The following is a 24,028-nucleotide window of genomic DNA, read 5'->3' as shown; positions in this document are numbered from 1 at the left end:
ATTAAGGGGGGTTCTATAAAAGAGGAAAAATCCCAAGAATAGCATTGAACAGAAATATAGAGACAGTCTACAGAAAGAAAGACTTCAAAGGTAACTCGATGTCAATAAAAACGTATCTATCAATAATCACTCTCAATGTGAATGGCCTAAATGCACCCATAAAACGGCACAGGGTTGCAGATTGGATAAAACGACAGGACCCATCCATATGCTGTCTACAAGAGACCCATTTTGAACCTAAAGATACACGCAGACTGAAAGTGAAGGGGTGGAGAAGCATCTTTCATGCCAATGGGACTCAAAAGAAGGCTGGGGTAGCGATTCTCATATCAGATAAATTAGACTTCAAACTAAAGACTGTAGTCAGAGATACAGAAGGACACTACATAATCCTTAAAGGGACTATCCACCAAGATGATCTAACAATTGTAAATATCTATGCTCCCAATATGGGAGCAGCCAATTACTTAAGAAAACTGTTAATCAAGATAAAAAGTCATATTGATATGAATACACTAATCGTAGGTGATCTTAACACGCCTCTTTCAGAATTAGACAGATCATCGAAGCAGAAACTCAACAAAGAAACAAGAGCATTGAATGACACATTGGACCAGATGGACCTCATAGATATATACAGAACATTCCACCCTAAAACAGCAGAATACTCATTCTTCTCAAGTGCACATGGAACCTTCTCCAGAATAGACCACATACTGGGTCACAAATCAGGACTCAGCCGATACCAAAAGACTGAGATTATTCCCTGCATATTCTCAGATCACAATGCTTTGAAATTGGAGCTCAATCACAAGGAAAAGTTCCGAAGGAACTCAAACACCTGGAAGCTAAAGACCACCTTGCTTAAGAATGCTTGGATCAACCAGGATATCAAAGAAGAACTGAAACAATTCATGGAAACCAATGAGAATGAAGACACTTCGGTCCAAAACCTATGGGATACAGCAAAGGCGGTCCTAAGGGGAAAATATATAGCCATCCAAGCCTTGCTCAAAAAAATTGAAAAATCCAGAACACACCAGCTGTCTCTACACCTTAAAGAACTGGAGGATCAACAACAAATCAAACCAACTCCACACATAAGAAGGGAAATCATCAAGATTAGAGCTGAGATCAATGAGGGAGAAACCAGAGATACAGTAGAACGTATCAATGAAACTAGAAGCTGGTTTTTTGAAAGAATCAGTAAGATCGATAAGCCACTGGCTACACTAATCCGAAAGAAAAGAGAGAAATCCCAAATTCATAAAATTATGAATGAAAAGGGAGAGATCACAACTAACACCAAGGAAGTAGAAACAATCATCAGAAGTTATTACGAACAGTTATATGCCAATAAGCTTAGCAACCTAGATGAAATGGATGCATTCCTGGAAAAATATAAACTACCAAAATTGAACCAGGAAGAAATCGACAACCTGAATAGACCGATATCTAATACCGAGATTGAAGCAGTGATCAAAAATCTCCCAAAAAACAAGAGCCCAGGACCTGACGGATTCCCTGGGGAATTCTACCAAACCTTCCAAGAAGATATAACACCTATTCTCCTGAAGCTGTTTCAAAAAATTGAAGCAGAAGGAAAACTTCCAGACTCTTTCTATGAAGCCAGCATTACCCTGATCCCCAAACCAGGCAAGGACCATACCAAAAAGGAGAATTTCAGACCAATATCACTGATGAATATGGATGCTAAGATTCTCAACAAGATCCTAGCAAACAGGATCCAACAACACATTAAAAAGATTATCCACCATGATCAGGTGGGATTCATCCCTGGGCTACAAGGATGGTTCAACATTCGTAAATCAATCAATGTGATACAACAAATTAATATGAGAAGAGAGAAGAACCACATGGTCCTCTCAATTGATGCAGAAAAAGCATTTGACAAAATCCAACATCCGTTCCTGATTAAAACGCTTCAAAGTATAGGGATAGAGGGAACATTCCTGAACCTCATCAAATCTATCTATGAAAGACCCACAGCAAATATCATCCTCAATGGGAAAAAGCTTGCAGCCTTCCCGTTGAGATCAGGAACAAGACAAGGATGCCCACTTTCACCACTCTTGTTCAACATAGTATTAGAAGTCCTAGCAACAGCAATCAGACAACAGAGAGAAATAAAAGGTATCCAAATTGGTAATGAAGAAGTCAAACTCTCTCTCTTCGCAGATGACATGATTCTTTATATGGAAAACCCAAAAGACTCCACCCCCAAACTACTAGAACTCATACAGCAATTCAGCAGCGTGGCAGGATACAAAGTCAATGTGCAGAAATCAGTGGCTTTCTTATACACTAACAATGAAAATACAGAAAGGGAAATTAGAGAATCGATTCCATTTACTATAGCACCAAGAACCATAAGATACCTGGGAATAAACCTAACTAAAGAGGTAAAGGATCTATACTTGAGGAACTATAGAACACTCATGAAAGAAATTGAAGAAGACACAAAAAGATGGAAGACCATTCCGTCCTCTTGGATCAGCAGAATAAACATTGTTAAAATGTCTATACTGCCTAGAGCAATCTATACTTTTAATGCCATTCCGATCAAAATTCCACCGGCATTCTTCAAAGAGCTGGAGCAAATAATCCTAAAATTTGTATGGAATCAGAAGAGACCCCGAATCGCTAAGGAAATGTTGAAAAACAAAAATAAAGCTGGCGGCATCACCTTACCTGATTTCAAGCTTTATTACAAAGCTGTGATCACCAAGACAGCATGGTACTGGCATAAAAACAGACACATAGACCAGTGGAACAGAGTAGAGAGCCCTGATATGGACCCTCAACTCTATGGTCAATTAATCTTCGACAAAACAGGAAAAAATATACAGTGGAAAAAAGACAGTCTCTTCAATAAATGGTGCTGGGAAAACTGGACAGCTATATGTAGAAGAATGAAACTCGACCATTCTCTTACACCGTACACAAAGATCAACTCAAAATGGATAAAAGACCTCAACGTGAGACAGGAATCTATCAGAATCTTAGAGGAGAACATAGGCAGTAATCTCTTTGATATCAGCCACAGCAACTTCTTTCAAGATACGTCTCCAAAGGCAAAGGAAACAAAAGCGAAAATAAACTTCTGGGACTTCATCAAAATCAAAAGCTTCTGCACAGCAAAGGAAAACAGTCAAAAAAACAAAGAGGCAACCCACGGAATGGGAGAAGATATTTGCAAATGACAGTACAGACAAAAGGTTGATATCCAGGATCTATAATGAACTCCTCAAACTCAACCCACACGAAACAGACAAACACATCAAAAAATGGGCAGAAGATATGAACAGACACTTCTCCAATCAAGAAATACAAATGGCTATCAGACACATGAAAAAATGCTCATCATCATTAGCCCTCAGGGAGATTCAAATTAAAACCACATTGAGATATCACCTTACACCAGTTAGAATGGCCAAAATTAACAAAACAGGAAACAACATGTGTTGGAAAGGATGTGGAGAAAGGGGAACCCTCTTACACTGTTGGTGGGAATGCAAGTTGGTGCAGCCAATTTGGAGAACAGTGTGGAGATTCCTCAAGAAATTAAAAATAGAGCTTCCCTACGACCCTGCAATTGCACTCCTGGGTATTTACCCCAAAGATACAGATGTCGTGAAAAGAAGGGCCATCTGTACCCCAATGTTTATAGCAGCAATGGCCACAGTCGCCAAACTATGGAAAGAACCAAGATGCCCTTCAACGGATGAATGGATAAGGAAGATGTGGTCCATATACACTATGGAGTATTATGCCTCCATCAGAAAGGACGAATATCCAACTTTTGTAGCAACATGGACGGGACTGGAAGAGATTATGCTGAGTGAAATCAGTCAAGCAGAGAGAGTCAATTATCATATGGTTTCACTCATTTGTGGAGCATAACCAATAGCATGGAGGACAAGGGGCGTTAGAGAGGAGTAGGGAATTTGGGTAAATTGGAAGGGGAGGTGAACCATGAGAGACTATGGACTCTGAAAAACAGTCTGAGGGGTTTGAAGTGGCGGTGGGGTGGGAGGTTGGGGTACCAGGTGGTGGGTATTATAGAGGGCACAGCTTGCATGGAGCACTGGGTGTGGTGAAAAAATCATGAATAATGTTTTTCTGAAAATAAATAAATTGGGGAAAAAAAAAAAAAAGAAAGAAAGAAAGAAACTACTGAAGTATTAGAAAAAACATGAGGAAATTCCTTTATAAGCTAGGAGTAAGAAAAACACTGAAAACTAGAAATCATAAGGGAAGACTGATAAATATGATTACATAACAATAAACAAGTTTCTGCATGGAAAAAACACCATAAGCAAATAAAAAGACAACTGACAGACTGGGAAAAAACACTGCACCTTGTGTCATACATAGACAAATTGTTAATATACTTAATATACAAAGTTTCTTTAAAAAACAGAGTACTACTAAATTCTAGAAAGAATGGTTTACATAAAAGCAGACAGCTCACAGAAACAAACACAAAAGCTGTTCAACATTACTTACAAAAGAAATGCAAATTTAAAACTGCACTGAGATACCATTTTTCACTGAGCAGACTGCCAAAACTTCAAAAACATCCTCTGTGGCAAGGCTATAGGGAAACAACCTCTCATACATTACTGAGAGACGCAAAATGTCCCTGACCTTATAGAGAGCAATTTGACAATATCTAATAGAGCTACATTTATACATTTACCATTCAACCCCATAATCTCACTTACAGGAATATATCCCAAAGACAAATTAGCAAAAAACAAAAAACAAAAAAACAAAACAAAAACCATGTGCATAACACTATCCATTAACAACACTATCTGTAATGGCAAAAGACCAAAACAAAAATGCCCTTTATAGAATTTTAGTGAAAAATTACTATTGTCTACACAGCTATCTAAAAACACATTACTGGGTGCCTGGGTGGCTCAGTGGGTTAAGACGCTGTCTTCGGCTCAGGTCATGATCTCAGGGTCCTGGGATCGAGTCCCGCATCAGGCTCTCTGCTCAGCAGGGAGCCTGCTTCCTCCTCTCTCTCTGCCTGCCTCTCTGCCTACTTGTGATCTCTCTCTGTCAAATAAATAAATAAAATCTTTAAAAAAAGAAAAAACACATTACTATGTCTACACAGCTATTTAAAAACACATTATACCTGCAGTAATCTCTGAGATGCAATGTTAAGTGTAAGAAGCAAGATGGAGAAAAGTATAGTGGATATAGCATATTATTGATCACCAAAGAAAGAGGAGTACAGTATCTGTTTACACACATTTGCTTATACAAAAAGAACAGACCAGAAAAGAGCCAAATCTTACACAGAAGAGACAGTGGAGGAGATAGGGATACAAACTGGACTCCTCGAAATGTACCTTGTGTTCCAGATTTGACTTAGTGTTGGGAGCTGAGAATACCCTGGTCAAGAACCTTTGAAAATGGGCACCTGGGTGGCTCAGTGGGTTAAGCCTCTGCCTTCAGCTCAGGTCGTGATCTCACGGTCCTGGGATCGAGTCCCACATCGGGATCTCTGCTCAGCGGGGAGCCTACTTACCCCCTCTCTCTGCCTGCCTCTCTGCAGATCTCTCTGAGATCTCTCTCTCTTTCAAATAAGTAAATAAAATCTTAAAAAAAAAAAAAAAGAACAAAAAGCCATTTCTCTACTGTCTGTACAGCAGAGAACATATTTCCAAGGATAACTGAAAATACAATTTTAACATTACCTTTTTCTTTAATTCTTCTTGCTCCTTCTTACTTAAAGTTCGCTTAGCCGTACTCATTTTTCCAATACTGAAGGCTTTAAGTTTGTTTTCTAGAAGAGGCTATGAAAAGAAATAAAAAGCATACCGTTACAAAGACATTCTTAATACTATCTATTAATAATTAATATCTATAATACTTAATACTATCTATTAACTGGTACAGCTCATATGATAACCAAGTCTTCAGATTAGATGACTTTACAAAAGAAGTTTCACTGTAAAGCAGAAAAACTGAGGCTACTCTTAAGCATCAAGTGCCTACCTTGGGCTTGATTCTAAATATTCCTTAAAGAATGTCTTCATTTGCTAGCTCAAGGCCGATAACATACAAAAACCATTATTTTTATAAAAAGGGTTAAAAAGCAGAGAGAGAGATGCCAAGGTTTAGAACTCATTCAACCAACTTGCCGGCAGCAAGAATAAAAGCACTTGAGAAAAAGTACAGATGGTTCTGGGCAAAAGAAGCAGTGATGGAAAAGAGACATTCAAATAGGGAGAAGGCACTATTTATTTCCAAGTTCAGTATCTAAATGCCATCTATAACCTCCATTACAGGTACCACAAATCACATCACTTCCTTCTATAACTCAGTAAACTCACTCATTCTTCATCAATACTGATGTTTATGAACATAATAGTAATATTTCACATTTCAGCAGAAGTAAAATCATCCATAGATCTTTAGTTGCTCAGTTATTCATTTAAATGTTAGATTTTGATTCATAAACTTAAAAGAGAGTAATGTCTATTAAATACACCCTAAAATATTAATCTGTAGTTGAAATCTGAAGGTTTTGCCTACCAAAAAAAGAAGTTAACCAATTAAAAATCAGACTTTTTTTTTTTTAAAGATTTTATTTATTTATTTGACAGTCAGAGATCACAAGCAGACAGAGAGGCAGGCAGAGAGAGGGAGAGGAGGAAGCAGGCTCCCTGCAGAGCAGAGAGCCCGATGCGGGACTCGATCCCAGGACCCTGAGATCATGACCTGAGCCGAAGGCAGCGGCTTAACCCACTGAGCCACCCAGGTGCCCTAAAAATCAGACTTTATCAATCCCCTGGTTTTTAAATAGGCTTGCCCCTGAGAGAAGCAGAACAGAAGACTAACACTGCTACAAATTACTTTAAAGAAAATTACTTTGAAAAAATAAAAGTTTATAACCCAAAATGAGATTTCACGAATAGATTCAAAGTAAATTTTTTCCCCTAAGTAGAAAGAAAAATGTATGGTCATCATTCAGCATCTTTAAGCAAATGGTAATATTACATATAAATTCAATGAAAAACATATACAAAACAAAATCAGAAGGGCTCAAATTTTATTTATCTATATTCTAAGAAAGTAACCTTACACACCAAAGAGAAAAATGGTTAAGGAAATTATGGAATGTTTACATAAAGAAATACAATCATCCATTAAAAAGTTTCAAAGAATTTTTGCTAAAATTAAAAAAAAATACTGAAAAGAGTTTTGGTTTTTTTTTTTGAAAAGAGTATTTTAAAATGTATTCCTGGGGTGCTTATGTGGCTCAGGGGGTTGGGCCTCTGCCTCCAGCTTGGGTCATGGTCTCAGGATCCTGGATCGAGCCCCACATCGACCTCTCTGCTCAGCAGGGAACCTGATTCTCCCTCTGCCTACTTGTGATCTCTGTCTGCCAAATAAATAAATAAAATCTTTTAAAAATAAATAAATAAATAAAATGTATTCTTGTAAAATGGATCTTAGCAAAGTAAAAATATATTTATGCTTAGAATATTATACCATAAAAATAAAGTACTATCAATGTTAATACTGGCTGGTGATGACTGCCTTCTTTGTATTTCCAAATTTAATTTTTATTAATTTATTAATTTCCCAAATTTAATCACAACAAGAAAAATTATATGAAAAAGAAAAAAGACTAAAAGAGCATGAGAACCCTTTGCAGATACACGTAGTAAAGAAGCTCCTTCTCTGGGTTCTCATACTGCCCTAGGCACCATACTAACCATACTTAATAGTACCTATCCCTCTTTAAATCCCACAGTGAGACTATAAGCTCTCTAGGAGCAAGAACTGCGTTTTACCCATCTATTTATTTCTAGTGACTGGCATGTGGTACTTGGGTTCAGTAAGTGTTTGGTATAAGGGAGGAACAATAAATCTGACCATTAACCATTTTTTTCTTTTTAATATTTTACTTTTTTTTTTAACTTTTAACTTTTTTTTTTAAGATTTTATTTATTTATTTATTTATCAGACACAGAGAGAGAGAGAGCGAGCGAGCGAGCGCGCACGTGCGCGCATAAACACAAGCAGGCACAGTGGCAGGCAGAGGCCAAGAGAAGAAGCAGGCTCCCCAAGGAGCAAGGAGACCGATGCAGGACTCGATCCCAGGACCCTGGGATCATGGCCTGAGCCGAAGGCAGCGGCCTAACCGACTGAGCCACCAGACATCCCACTCCTTGGTTTTTAAATACAATTTTAAATTTTGCAAGAATCCTATCTCATATATAAACAAAAAAAGGCGGGGGGTGCGCCTGGGTGGCTCAGTGGGTTAAGCCTCTGCCTTTGGCTCAGGTCATAATCTCAGAGTCCTGGGATCAAGCCCCATATCGGGCTCTCTGCTCAGCAGGAAGCCTGGTTCCCTTTCTTTCTGCCTGCCTCTCTGACTGCTTGTGATATCTCTCTCTCTCTGTCAAATAAATAGATACAATCTTAAAAAAGAAAAATTTCCTTACATGAACTTGAGTTTATCATTAACCCAAATACAAAAAAGAATGCTATTTTCAAATAGTACATGATGAAACAAACAGTACAAAACCAAATACCAATCACCAAGTTCTATCAAGGACAGATTAAAATCATTTATCCTTTCTTATATTTATCAACACTCACTCTTGAGAGATTTTGATGAGGAGAATCACAAAGGCTTTCACGGGTACTCTCATTTCTATAATTATGTTTTCTTGGGCTCTTAGGTCGTGTCCGACTTGGCATGTCATTATCTGAGGGTCCAGATGCATCCATCTTCAGGAAAAGTGAAACAAGTTTTTAAAAATCACTTATGTAGTACTAAAATCACAACCCAAATAAATGTCCAAATAGTGACAAATTTCACTATACACTATCAAAACTCTCATCCCTTGATATCACCAATGATTTCATCGGAAAAGTTATTCAGTACAGGTAAAGTTTTTAATAATTCTAACCTGTACCTGAAAGCTCGAATTTTGTATCAGTAACAAATAATTGTTTTCTTTGAAGTAACAGGTCTGTTTCCTTCATTTTTAAAAGAACATCTGCCAAATACCCAAGTCTGATTTACCAGTCTGTCAGTTGTTTCTTCAAGTAAAAATGGTATGCCAGCAAAAAAAGGGGCCAGTTTTCATTTCTCAACTTAAATAATCCACCAAGCACCTTTCCTCAAGACAAATATACTTTGAGAAGAAGTAGTACCTTATACGTACTTCCCATTTCATCACACAAAACATAAAAAAGACCCACACACAGGGATAAAATTAAGCATTAATACCTGTTACTGCTTCATCAAGAACATTTTAAAGTGAAACTAGCTTATTTTTACTTTTACTGTGCCAGGTGGGGAAGAACACAATGACAACTAATACATTTTGACAACACTGGCTTGATTCACGTTCGATGCCAACAGTTTACCCATACATTGCCTTTTCACCACAAATGCAAATGTCAACCTGATGAAACAGGCAAATGTGTTTTTATTATTATAAAATAGCTGAACTCACAAAACCCAGGAAAAATTCTCCCCCAAGAGTCTGAAAGCCATACTTTGAGCACTGCTTTAATAACATGCAAAGGAATGTTTATTGAAGAACTGTTCAAATGTCAAAAAGCTTTAAGCAAGTATACGCCCATCAAAAGAAATACAACTTCAAAAATCATGTGTACTTCTCCCTATGGAATATTACAACGCCAGTAGAAAGACTATATTAGAGCCTTAACTGTTGAGGGATTTCCAACAGGTTTATCATGTAGTGAAAAAAGAATGAGTGCATATAACACAAACCATAACCAATGTACAAGTATACACACTTGTATATGTACAGAACTTTATAAGCATAATAAAAAAACAAAGATACACACATACTTGGTTACTAATAAGGTCTGAGGGGGCAAACTTATACAAACAGAACACACAAAAAAAGAGGGCACCTAGCTAAAAACATGATTGAAAACAGACACAATGTATTAGTATTTATTTAGCAAGTAAAATCATAAATGTAGAGATACAGAGAGAAATTAAATGTTAGAGAAAAAAGGAAAGGTATTTGGCTGGCTCAGTCCATATAGCATACACCTCTTGATCTGGGAGACATGAGTTGGAGCCCCACAATGGTTGTACAGATTACTTAAATGAATGCTTTAAAAAAAAGAAGAAAGACACAGATTGCCTTTTATACTCACATGTGCATCTGAAGATCCAGATGAATGAACATCTGATGATCTGGTCTGCAATTAAAAAGTCAATATTTAAATGATCTGAAAATATATTGTGCTAACAAAACAAGTATGTCTCATGTTATACAACTTAATCTTCCCAAACTTGAAGCAATTTTGCCTCAGCTAATAAAACCAGACAAAGGAAATCCAGAACTTAGAAAAAGATTGTGATCTAAAATAAATGTGCAAGTCAATTCTTTAAAATTCAGAATGCCTATGTGCCAAAATATGATACAAATCAGAGTGGGAGGTATTTGAGGAATCAACTTTTTAAACTGTAATCTGGAAACTTAAAAACTATTTTTATGACAGATTTTCATGCAAAAGCTCTTTCCAAGTCCTAAGATACACTGTTTACTGCCACAACACTGACAGAGCAGCAACTTCTTGTTATACAGCAAAGAAACTTCCCCTCCTTCCTCCAACTACTCAGTCATATAAGAAACAGATTCTAGTAATACGAAAATCCACACATAAACTCTTAATGTAAAAGGACAAATGTTACTGCAGAAATAGTTCAAGAGAAAGAAAAGGCTTTTATCAAACCCACTGCTGGTTACCATTTACAAGTTGTTTTAAGGAGACTGCTTCTAATTCAGCATGCCATTACTGCTGACTGTTGCACAGAAAAAGTTCAGTCTTCAAATAATGGTACTTTCCAACAATGTCTACTGTTAAAATCTCATCTTATTTTTCTTAATTGATGTACAGATTAAATTACATATGGCACACAATATTTTGTTTTTTCACTATGCAGATGAAGAAGCCAAGCTGCAAGACTATTAACTAAATAACATGTGGCATCTGTCTCAAATTTTTACTTGGGAGTCCCAGAATTTAACTGTCATTGAGTTCTTTTTATTTTGCAAAGTACTGGTTAGTGAGATTTTACTTATTTTTATGTATAGTCAAATATTAAAAGTGAAACCAAGAATCTTAACACCACAAATATCTGACCCTAGCTCCAAGTTCCAGATTTCAAATAAAATGCACAAAACATTATATTAATTTTAAAAGAAAATTGAAGATTTGTAAGATATATAAAAGACCAAATACAGCAAAACTCATGTAAGTCTACACATTATTGCTTTACTTACCTTCTCTAAACTTAAGGCTAAGAAAAGCTGGTCAGATTTTCACTCTGAATCAATTGTTTCTCTGAACTCCACTGTGCTGGGCCCTAAGCAAAATAAACTCAAGACAACCAAGCAATGACATACCTTCCATCACTATTCTTTCTATCTAACTTTTTCTATATCCAGCTTTATTGTATGCTTCCTCATTTACTTTCTCCTCACATCTAACCCAAGAAGAAATTGTTTAATATTTAAAATTTAATTCTCTGAAACACACTCTGAAACAGTTTGAAATGTGCCTATTTGCACACACTTAGAAATTAGAAAATCCAAGAGAATAACTACTCTTAAAAAGAAAAAAAAAATTCAGTCAAGGCGCTGAACAGATTGAGAAAAAAAAAAAAAAAATCAACTGCTTGCCAATATACTAGTATAAACCTGCTAAGTAACAAAAATGATACCCTAACTGCAATAGTCCCAATAAGTATAAAACGTCTAGAAACCAACAACAACAACAAAAAAAACCCGGTGAAGAAAACACAAACTTTACAGAAGGATTCGGTTATTCAAGTCACCTTTTGAAAAGACCCATCATACTACTACTGGATGGGAAAACCCATTATTAAGACAATGTCAATGATACCCAAATTTATTTATATATTTAATGCAATTTCATTCAACAGCTCGATACTCCAAAGGAAAATCTTTCCAAGGGGGCGCAGGGGTTGCCAAAAATAATTCTAAAGTTCACCCAGATGAATAAGCCTGCAAGAGCAGATAAAACAGTGCTGGTCTTTCTTTTATCTTCTCGATCACCATATCCAAATCATCATTTCTAGGATTTAAAAATAACAGGGGGCGCCTGGGTGGCTCAGTGGGTTAAAGCCTCTGTCTTCAGCTCAGATCATGATTTCAGGGTGCTGGGATCGAGCTCCACATCAGTCTCTCTGCTTGGCGGGGAGCCTGCTTCCCCCTCTCTCTCTGCCTGCCTCTCTGCCTATTTATGAACTCTGCTTGTCAAATAAATAAATAAAATCTTTAAAAAAATAAATAAAAATAAAAACAGGATAGCTTATGAAGATGCACAGCTGATTTCAATTAACCTAAGATGACACTGGTCACATTTACTACAAACCAGACGTTTTCCACTGATTAGCAGCTATAATTACACAGCGTTTAAAACGGAACTCTTTAAGCTTAAGAGTTAGAGATGAAAATAGTACTAAGATTTTTTAAATAACCAACTTCTAAAACCAGTGGTCCAAGTAAACAGTAAATGTAACGCTACTTCAGAAGCTGAACCTCTCCCTCTTCGTAACCTAGAACTGACTATATTATTTGTCTTGGGTTTGGTTTTCACATTTTTTTTTAAAGATTTTATTTATTTATTTGACAGATCACAAGTAGGCAGAAAGGCAGGCAGGGGGGGGTGGGGAGGAAGCAGGCTCCCCGCTGAGCAGAGAGCCCGATGTGGGGCTCGATCCCAGGACCCTGGGATCATGACCTGAGCCAAAGGCAGCAGCCTAACCCACTGAGCCACCCAGGTGCCCTGGTTTTTACATTTTAACTGAAGAACAACAAATTAATGATGCTTTCAGATCTTTTGAAGTCTAGAGCACAGTTCTTCATCCATAAGAAAAGAACCAAAAGAAATGAATTCGCAGAATTAAGGGAAGCTTAGGACAATAAGAAGCAGACACAAGGGGCATCTGGATGGCTCAATTAGTTAAGCTACTGCCTTCAGCTCAGGTCATGATCCCCGAGTCCTGGGATCAAGTCCTGCATCTGGCTCCCAGCTCTGCGAGGAGTCTGCTTCTCCCTCTGACCTTCTCCCCTCTCATGCTCTCTCTGTCTCTCTCTCAAATAAACCTGGGTGGCTCAGTGGGTTAAGCCGCTGCCTTCGGCTCAGGTCATGATCTCAGGGTCCTGGGATCGAGTGCCGCATCGGGCTCTCTGCTCGGCAGGGGGCCTGCTTCCTCCTCTCTCTCTGTCTGCCTGCCTCTCTGCCTACTTGTGATCTCTCTCTGTCAAATAAATAAATAAAATCTTAAAAAAAAAAATCTTTAAAACAAAAAAAAAAAAGGAAGATGAAGAAGTAGACACAAGACAAATTTATCTCAGGATAGAAAAAGCAGAGAGTAGAGATGTAGTGTCCTCTAAAGCATCAACTTACATGTCCACAAGTTTAACAATCTCTCCCACAGGAAGCACATCAACACCTTTATTTTACCGAGATGACTTCTAATTCTTTATTTTCAACCTTAGTCCCTCTCCTAGGTTCTAATCTGCTTTCAAACTACCTACTGAACATCTTCACCCGAATACCTGCAAGCTCCTCAAACAACATATTTAAAACTCCTTCCAAAAGCTTCTCCTATTGACTTTATTTCTGACAGTGGATTTTATCTCTCACTCACTCACAGTATGGAAGCAGTAAAACGTTTTTAAGAGCACAGATTCTGGAATCAGACTTCCTGGTTTTAGCACTTACCACTTTTGTAAACTTGGCCCTATTTCCTTCATCTGTAAAGCTGAATAGCACCCTGCCTATAGGATTATTGTGAAGGACAGAAACAGATAAAGCACTTAGAAAAGTGTCTAGCACATAATAACTACTCAGTAAGTGTTAGCCAGCAGCAGCCTTATAACAGGATCATCCTGGACCCCTGTATCCCCTCATAATGACATAAGTCAAATTCTGTTCATCCCGCCTCTAGTACAGCTCTTCTATGGGGACTCTTCTCTTCCTTTCTAAAGACACAACTGTGGTCCAGATCTTCCCTTAATTCAACCATTTACTGGTACTATGACTTACATTAGAGATATAAAGTAAAATAAGACATACCTCCTGCCTTTAAGAGCTAATAAAAAAGTAAAGTAAAACAATGGTCACTAGAGAAGAGGGGAAAGGCAAATCTTAATGGGAGTGGGGAAGAAGCTTCCCAGAGAAGATCTGAGGTGAGATTTCTGCAACAATCCTCAATATTTATCTGGAGCACTGCAATCATCTTCCAAGTGATCCTCCTCACTCCCAAATTCTTCCTGAAGTATACCCCCAAGAATTCTTTCCTAAAGGACTTTTCTGCCTCAAATTTTCCATGGCTCTCTAATTTTACTCCACAGCATTCAAAATCTCCACAATTTATCTCAAACTTATCTTTCCATCTCAGCATCTTGTATTCCCTATGCAAGTGCTCTATGCACTGGCTAAATGAGATCACTTACTAATCCATTTCCCAGATTTATTTTTCTTTACCTCGCCCATCTCTTTTTATATCCCTATCTCTATCCTTCAAACCTCTGATCATTGTTGAGCATTGCTCAAATTCCTTTTTTTTTTTTTTTTTTTGACAGAGAGATAGAAAGAGAGAACAAGTAGGCAGAGAGTCAGGCAGAGGGAGAAGCAGGCTCTCCGCTGAGCAGAGACCCCGATGCGAGAGGCTGGATCCCAGGACCCTGGGATCATGAGCCAAAGGAAGCCATTTAACCAACTGAGTCACCCAAGCACCCAAATTCCTCTATTCTTGAAGCCTTCTCCTTCCCACCTTCCATTTAACCAGCTGTCACTTCTCTCTAGACTTCTAGATACCTCTACTTTGTGCTATTATCTGTTGATTTTTCTTCCACTAGACAGCACACTCCTCAATTTGTATAGTCTCATTTCATATTTTCTTCTCAAAGTCAAGCACAAGATCTGCCAAGTGATGGAGCCTCTATATACTGGTTGACTTTACCTACTAGAACAAGTACCTACCCAACAAAATTGTTACACTCCACTATCAACATACTTTGCTGCCCACTCACTAACAAGTGGCAGCCTCCTATTTTACTATCACTCTCCAAGGCAAACCAAGGGTCACCTCTCAAAAAAAACTTTATAGATCACTAAGACATGTACTATATAACATAAAGTTAAATAAAAACCCAAAATGACTTTTAAAGTTATATTTAAAACACGACCAATACATGAAAAGTTGTTAAGTACATTTGAACATCCCATAGTTAATCTAAACTGAGGAAAGTCTAGTGAAAAAATTTAACTCCTGAAGGAAGAGACAGCTAACAGTACCAAACAGCCTTGAGTGCTACTGGCAAACCCATCTTGCTTTTTGGAAAATTATTTCAGCACAATATCTAACACATGTCTGATCTGCAATATTAAAACTTCTTAAAAATAGTATGAAGCAAGTTATTTGTAATATTAATGTTTTTGAGTTTAATATCCTGTAGCCAAGTTTTTATTTTATTTTTAAAAAACAATGCTCTTTGTGAAAAAGTGGTAGAGAGGCAGCAGTCTTCAACTTGCACACCAAATGAACCCCTCTTTCATATGCCACTAAGGCAAAGGAGAATGTTTCATGGATTTAGTTTCCAGGAAGAAAAAAATCTTCAGGAATAAAAAAAGAAAATAAAAACTGGACTTTCAGAAAACAATTAATCTAGTAAGATGGGATTTTTTTTAAAAACCGTATCAAGAGTCACATTCACGAGGTGCCTGGGTGGCTCAGTCCTTAAGTGTCTGCCTTAGGCTCGGGTCATGACCCGAAGGTCCTGGGACGGAGCCCTCCACTGGGCTCCCTGCTCAGCAGGAAGCACGCTACTCCCTCTCCCACCACCTCTGCTGTGTTCCCTCTCTCGCTGTGTCTCTCTCTGTCAAATAAATAAAATCTTAAAAAAAAAGTTACATTCAAGCACCAGTGCTGTAAATACTCTAAAAGAGTACCAATCAAGAAAATAGAAGTTCATAATTCAACTCTCCACCCAAAAAAAAACCTTCCACCCACAAAACTATCTACCTTATATTTTAAGATAAAATTACAATCATATCATAACAAACTTTTAATCTAAACTAAAACTAGCAACCCATGAAGAACCTAATTTTCAAGATTTGTTTCATTTAGAGTATTTTACCATATTTAGGGCAACCATCTCAGGTCCCCTCCCTCCTTGGGAGCTTTGTACTATCACTGTGCTGTCGCTCAATAAACCTTGCTTTATTGCCCCCCCCAAATAAAATAAAATAAAAATAAAATTTAAAAATAGAGTATTTTACCATATTTAAATCTTACATATCTTTAGGTACCATCAAAAGAATATACACAAGAAGTAATAAATACCTAAGTATCAGAAGCCTTGAATGTATCCTCATTTTACTTATTTCTTAGAAGTAAAATACTTTCATTAATCAGCAATCAAAACAGTTCCCTAACCAATTCAGCACTAAATGTCTAAGGAAGCCAGCAATATCTTCTACCTGTTCATATACCTAACCCAATTTCTGACAATATGGCAAAAAAGAAATACTGTCACAGAGGGAAATAACAGGACACATAACTCCATTACGATCACAGTATATCCCACACAGAAAATGTAAAAAGAAAGAAAATACCACATTCGCTTCATATCCTCATTTTGCTGTGCCAGCAAACAAAATTCTTAAAATCAAAATAATAAACTAACCTTTATAAATTAAATTCTAAGGAAATATGTTTAATAATTTTCCAAGGAAATAATTATTCTCCTCCCAAAATCAATGCTACAACATGGCACTAACAGCCCTCTCCTATTCTAAAGCAATACTTTAATCTGGTAATAAATAAATGCATAGAAAATAATTACAACTAAGACACATCAAATAATTTTGCCATTATCAATAAAGAAATCCTGAATACTGAACATTTTATTTTTAATTTATTTTTATTGAAGTACAATCAACAAAATTATATTAGTTTCAAGTACACAACATGATTTAGTATCTGTATATATTATGAAATGATCACCACAGTAAGCCTAGTTAACATATTTCACTATGCAGAAATCTTTTTCTTGTGATGAGAGCTTTCAACATCAACTCTCAGCAACTTTCAAATATGCAACACAGTATTAACTATAGTCACCATGCTGTACATTACATTCCCTTGTACATTTTTAAATTAACATTTTCCTCAATGTGCAGAAATATAATTAACAAGCATCCCAACCTATGTCAATGGGAATTTAACTACCAAAGAAGAGTGAGCATGAAACAAAAGAATCTGTTCATTCCATCTGTACTGTAGTATACATCATTCATCTGATCTCCCAGAGGAAAGAAAATCAAACCACAAAGATCAAAGGCTAGAAATTCCAAATATTGTTGTATTAACCAAAAAGATCTGATACTCTCTCCAATAAATTCTGGACTTGTGTGAGAAACAAAGCAGCAATGTGGGCCATCATTATATGATAGGTGATGACTTAGATTCTAAACCTTAGGATTAGAATTTATTGAACATTTTTGAAAAGTTAGTACTTTTTAATTCCTGTAAGGACAAAAAGGAAAGGGAAAAGGAACAAAGATTATGTACTTCATAGACATTTATTCATTTAATCCTTACATCAACCCTGTAAAAAAGAGATTACACCCATATTACAAATGAGAAAACTGAGGTTTGAGAGTTTAAGCAATCTGCCTTCTTATCACAAATATAATCAACTACCAATTCAGGATTTGAATCCAAATGTCTTTTGTTTGTCATCAAAATCTATAATCTTTAACTGTATCATGCAGCTCTTCAAATTAATGAAGAAAATCACATCAACATCATTTGATTCCTGAGATACTCTGATTCCTTTTACAAACATCGGTAAGGAATCTCTTAATAGCATGAACAGAAGATAATCTAAAGCAATATATAAACTGAAAAGATTTATTATTGGAAGATCCAACAATTTACTTATAGGAACAGCCACACAAAACCATGAGAAATAGTATTTTAGAAGGAAACCTGAACATATACATTGAAATGTTTTCCATGTATCTAAGGAGATACTTAAAATATTACTTTGAAAGAAACTAAAGCTGTGAAATTTGAACAAATTAGTAAGGGTGTAGTAGCATTATCAACAGTTCTCTAACAGCAAGCAGGGCTGTTTTTGTGGCTCTGTGAGGTAGTGACCTGAGCGATGTACCCAACCATTCCGCTCAACGCTAAGGGAAAGGTATTGGAGAGGGAAGAAACTGACAAGGAGTAAAAAAGTAGGATGTAAAAACAGCCAAAACTGGCCCTCTACCACAGTTTCTACAAAATTAAAGGATGAAAGGTAAAGACAGTACTAATTACAAACTAATTATGGACATCATTCACAAAATATCATAAAGATTATGATTTATTAGACATAAACCAAATATAAAATGGGTTATTTCTCAGAACAAACTAATCTCAGGACTCGCCCTGTCCACCCTAAACTTCCTAATAACCGATACACTGCGCAAGATGTAACAGTCCCTAGAATCTTTAAGTGTTACACAACTTCTTGCATTAGCATAAAAAGCTTAATAACTACTTCAGGCAGTACCTATTACTTTTAATATCGTGTTCAAGATGAGAAACTAGAAGTAAAAAAAAAAAGAAGATTAAATGACCGGCCCAAGATGGCAACTAAGACCTGATGCTAATCACCACCTAACTACTGTTAAACTACCTCTACAGCTCAGTGGTTTCACAATACGTGCACACGGTTCCCTGTTAACTCAAAATTAATTTAACAATCTTAAGTGGCTTCCAAGTCTTTGGAAGTTCTCATTTGAGTGGAACACACAACATGGAGATGCAGGAGACCCCGAGTCCTTGAAAAGGAACACCCCCCCCCCAAAAAAAAGTGCTCATTTTATACTTCCTCTTAAGTGAGGTAAGACCACGTGTAGAGCGTAGCAATAACCTTGGTGATGCAGCTCTGCAAAGGAGAGCTGCTCCCGCCTCTGCACTTCCCACCCCGCGTTCCTCCACCATTGGTCCTCCCCTCACAACTTACAGCCCTAGATGTTATTTACTCCCCGGAGGGCAGGAGGGAAACTGAGGGACACCGGAAGCGTGTGAGATCTGAAACCAAACAACCAAGGAAAGAGAGGCAAACACTTAAACACCGGGAAGCGATTCCCGCCTCTCCCAAGCGCTGTCCGGCGGCCTCAGAGATCAACAAACAAATACAGGGGCGCGTTTTCACGGCTTCAAACCTCAATCTAAATCCCTGACTTCACTCCAATGCCAAACGCAGGCCGAACTAATCAGGCCACCCACCCCGGGCCCGCCAGTCTCGAGCCGAATCCAGCCTGGGACTAAAGGGAGACACCAGGCCTCTCAACCTGCGCACCATAGTGCGTCGGGCCCCCGGCCTACAGTCGTGACCAGAACATAGAATCCCACCCCAACCTCCTCCCGCTGGCCAGAAGCGCCTGTAGGCCCCAGATGACAGTGATAAACTCACTGACTTACAAAGTCCTCTAAGAAATTACCTTCGAACTGGCCTTCTGAGATCCGCCTGGCGTTTTGTCCGCCATCTTGAGCTTTGCCCCTCCTTCGGCGGCCGCAGCAGCACGGGCGAGTCGAGCACCGAAAGAGTGGATCTCAGTGGAGCCCGCCAGAGGCTCCTGCAAGACTGAGTAGTCGACTGCCGAGATAGGGAATTCGGGCGGGGCTGTGCCACGTGACTTCCGGTGGCAGCCGTTTTCCTCGACCAAGACCAGTCTGCTGGGTTTCGCGGGTGTTTCAGCTGCTTGTCTTTTCTGTGGGGTCCTAGGAGTTGGAGAATCTCCTTGTACTGACTTTCAGGGCGGGCTGATATTTCACTTTTTTCCCCAGTTCCCCCGTTGATAGGTGCGAGCCAGTTGAATTACCTGGATGAGAAGAGAACGACTCCTTAAAGAAAATACAGACTGGTCGGCTAGGGAGCTGATTGGGGGCCCCGCGCTCATGGCCAAAGACGGCGTTCGCGCCAGCTCCGGGGCTTACGCCTTAGTGTGAAAAGCAAACCTGGAATTTTCTCACGTTAGTTTTAGACAAGCCAGTGCCTGGAGAGTGGAGAAAATGAGCATTGACCCAACCTGAGAATCGGGCCATGGAGTTATCAGATACACTGTTAGGGTATCTACAAAGTGGGTACATGCAGAGAGAGGGAGATGGAGAAAAAAATCATAGACCGTATTCTAAATCTAGCATACATGTAAGGTGTGTATCATTTAAAATTACATTTCCTGCTTTAGTGGTTTCATTTTTAATCACATAAATGGAGAGGTGCACCATAAACTTTACTTACCAACCACCTTCTTAAAGTTCTTAATGGGATCTGTATTCAAAGGAGGAAAACTTGGGGTGCCTGGATGACCCAATGGGTGAAGCGCATCTAACTCCCATCTCAGCATAGGTCTTGATCGCATGATTGTGAGTTCAAGCCTGGCATTGGGCTTCACACTGGGCATGAAGCCTACTTTTAAAAAAAAAAAAAAAAGGAAATTTTGCTTGAGAAGATCGTGCCTGAACTGAGCCAGGCAAGGAAAATGGAAAAGGCATTCCAGGTAGAGGGAGTAGTTGAAATAAAAGCCTGAGGGGGGGTGGGGGGCGCGGAAGCCTAGTAACATGAATCAGTACAGCTCCTTGTGCAGTCACCATACACAGACAGGTTTTATTAGAAGAGATACAGAGAGAGTTGTGGCTGGAGAGATGGGTGGGAGCAAGTTAACATAGGGCCCTGAAGAGAGCAGGTGCTTAGGAATTAGAATCCTAGTCTGAGATGAATAGTGGCCTTCAACAGGGTTAAATAGGTCTGTGATGTCAGGCTTGAAGTTTTAAAAGATTGCTCTCATTACTGTAGGAAGGAAAGAAGAATTCATTTATTCAAAATATTTTTGAGCCCTGTTTTGTGTATAAAATCCTGTCCAAAGTGTTGAGAGCCTTACAGAGACAAATAAAAAAATCATTGCCTTCCTGGGATTTAGAATTTAAGAATGGGGGAAAGAAAACCAGAATTAAATTGATGCTGCAAAGAGAGACCAAAGAGGGGGGAGGACCCTGAAAGAAGTAATTCTGAGAGTAAGCATTGGGTAAAGAGATGGGAAGGTTTCACAGAGAGGGGAGCATTTGAGCCAACTCTGAAGAAGTAAACTTTGTCTGCTGGGGGAGGGTGCGGGGGTTGGGGAAGGAAGGGAATTTGGGTGGCCATGAGCAAAGCACTTATTACAGGATCTGACCCATGGCAGGTCCTCAGTAAAGGTGAACACTCATATGTACCTGGCAATAAGGAATCAGCAATTTAGGGTTTCTGTGTGAGCAAAGGGGGATGGAAGAACAGACAAATAAGCAAACAAGAAATGATCAGAAAGTGACAAGTACTATGCATTAAAATTAAATTGGAATGATGCTTTGCATTCTCCACTCCAATTGAATTTATTTCCGGTCTTGGGTTTTATCACACTTTTTCACTTCCGGGCTTTTTCTCCCACCCTCATTCTGCTCTTTAATTGAAAAGTAAATCAATTTTACACTCTTACCGAAGATATCACTTTCTCCAGGAAGCCTTAAGGCTTACAGGAGGGAGATTCCCCCAACAAGCCTAAGATAGAGACTCTGCTTCTGTTTCCATAGGAACCTAACACTTTCCCACTCAAAATGCTCATCAGACTGGACCTTAATTGTTTACAATCTAGGGTGAGAAAGTGAAATCACTGGGGTGCCTGAGTGGCTCAGATATTAAGCGTCTGCCTTTGGTTCAGGTGGAGATCCCACGGTCCTGGGATGGAGCCCTGTATTGGGCTCCCTGTCCCACTCCCTCTGACTGTGTTCCCTCTCTCATTGTCTCTCTGTCAAATAAATAAATAAAATCTTTAAAAAAGAAAGAAAGAAAGACAGAAAGAAAGAAAGAGAAATCATCAGCTGAGATAAAGGAAGAAGGAGTGGGACTGGCTGTGTCTAGTCATGTTCCTGCAATGCTGCAAGCTGATTTTGTCTACAAAGTGCATAAAAGCATGCTTTTCATTCAAATCCCCAAAGTTCTACTGCTCACAAAAATAATTTTCTCCAAATGTTTACCCCTAAAGAGTTAGAATAAAGGAACACACACTTCTTTCTCTTTTTCATACGGTAAAGTACCAAAGAAAGCCAGACAAATGTGACCTGACAAAAAGTAATACATAGGCTTTTATTAAGGCCTGATTAAATATACATTTAAAAACACAATCATGAATATAAACAAAGCTCTCCTTAACACATGTATGTCATGAAATCTTTCCCCTATTACTCAAACCACAAATTAAGGAGGATGGCATAGCATGAATCATCCAAATGGAATATGACAGAATCCGAAATTTTAATTAGATTCATGATTACTATGGCCAAGGGACTACACATAAGTAGTAAGAAAATCATACAATTTACTACAATTAGAATTACTTTTTACAATCACACTAAAACCATGCTTTTTCTCCTCCCACTGTGCTGGTGGTTCTCTAGTCCCTGTCATCTGCTTTAAAGGGCTCTCCCTGCAGCTGTGTTCAACGAGGATTGCAAAGTAGTGCCAGGTGCGATCCACAAAGGTGTTTTGTTTGGTTCAACCAGAAAGGTTTTTGATTTTTGAAATTTGAGCTAGCATTTTAAAATTCGGAGATTTTTATGTTTTTATGCTCAGGGTTTCCAGCGTTTCTTGAAAAATGGGAAAGTCTATGGGATGCCCGGGTGGCTCAGTCAGTTAAGTGTCTGCCTTCAGCTCAGGTCATGATCCCAGGGTCCTGATTCTGATTCCTGAATCAGGCTCCAAGGAGCCTGCTTCTCTCTCTCCCTCTGCTGTTCCACCTGCTTTTGCTCTCTCTCTTTCTCTCTCTCTCTCTCTCTCAAATAAATAAAATCTTTTAAAAAAGGAAGAGAGAGAGAAAAAGAAAAGAAAAATGGGAAAGTCTGGCAACAACTCAGTAGAGATGAGCCACAGTAACCTTAAAGGGAGCTGAGCACTCCAGTTCACTAGACCTTCACCACACGTGTGGTGGACAAATGCCACACCCTGGCCTGCTTGTAGGCATTTGAGTTTACTACCTCTCAGGTACAGTTTAAGTCTTATTAGTGGTGATGAACAAAATGAGAATGACTTATCCATCAGGCACAAAAGACTCAGTGCCTAGGACCCACAATACTTTCAGGGACCTTCCAAATGTTAAATTTCTTTTAAAATAAGGCGGGGGGAGGTGGATTAGAGAGACTGAAAAAAAGGGGCAGCATTTAACAATACACACAAGGAAAGAGAGAGGCCTTACAAACAAAAATCTCCTATAGTGTGCCAGTGGACTGTTCCTACTTGGTGGCACTTTCATTCTGCAGAATTTTTCTTTTAAGATTTTATTTATTTATTTGATAAAGAGAACACAAGCAAGGGGAGCAGCAGACAGAGGGAGAGGCAGAAGCAGGCTCCCCGATAAGCAAGGAGTCCAACGTCGATCCCAGGAGCCTGGGATCATGACCTCAGCTGAAGGCAGATGCTTAACAACTGAGGCATCCAGGCTCCCCTCATTCTACAGAATTTTTTATGCGGTTTTTTCCTGCTCTCTAGACTTCAAGATAGAGGCTGGTGAAAGCACAATCCCATCCATTTGTTTATTTGGCAGTTAATGAATTTCTAGCATGTACTAGTGATGAAGGATAGTTAGAAGGCAGGCAGGCATGGAGAAGGGGCGTCCACTCTAACAGGAAACTACCCTTAAAAGGATTTACACCAACTTGGAAGAAGCCCTCCACCTTTTCCCATGTGATAGATAACAAAAACCTGGTTGGATGACAGGCACAGGGAGGGTTAATCAGATTAAAACAGCGCGGCCAGCAAGGCCATAAAAACCCCTAGACTTAGAAACTCCAGTGTCAACCCTCTCAGGTCCCCTCCCTTCTAGGGAGCTTTGTACTATCACTCAATAAACCTTG

At 38.6% G+C, this 24,028-nt stretch overlaps 1 protein-coding gene across 3 annotated transcripts in view; it reads right to left on the bottom strand.

Annotated features, from left to right (window-relative positions):
- The window catches only part of LOC122908570 (U2 snRNP associated SURP domain containing), a 62,525-nt gene extending 42,832 nt beyond the window's left edge, over positions 1–19,693 (bottom strand). For all 3 annotated transcript variants that reach the window (XM_044251547.1, XM_044251549.1, XM_044251548.1), the window contains exons 1-4: positions 19,588–19,693; positions 10,201–10,245; positions 8,656–8,787; positions 5,739–5,837 (exon numbers count right to left, since the gene is read on the bottom strand). In XM_044251547.1, the coding sequence (XP_044107482.1) occupies positions 5,739–5,837; positions 8,656–8,787; positions 10,201–10,245; positions 19,588–19,632 (321 nt within the window). In that variant the 5' untranslated portion in view covers positions 19,633–19,693. The remainder of the gene's footprint in view (positions 1–5,738; positions 5,838–8,655; positions 8,788–10,200; positions 10,246–19,587) is intronic.
- Between the last annotated feature and the right edge of the window lie 4,335 nt (positions 19,694–24,028).

The sequence above is a fragment of the Neovison vison genome, chromosome 6 (assembly GCF_020171115.1).
Source record: "Neovison vison isolate M4711 chromosome 6, ASM_NN_V1, whole genome shotgun sequence".
NCBI lineage: Eukaryota > Metazoa > Chordata > Mammalia > Carnivora > Mustelidae > Neogale > Neogale vison.
The sequence above is the reverse complement of the archived record's forward strand: the minus strand, read 5'-3'. Positions and strand labels throughout refer to the sequence as shown.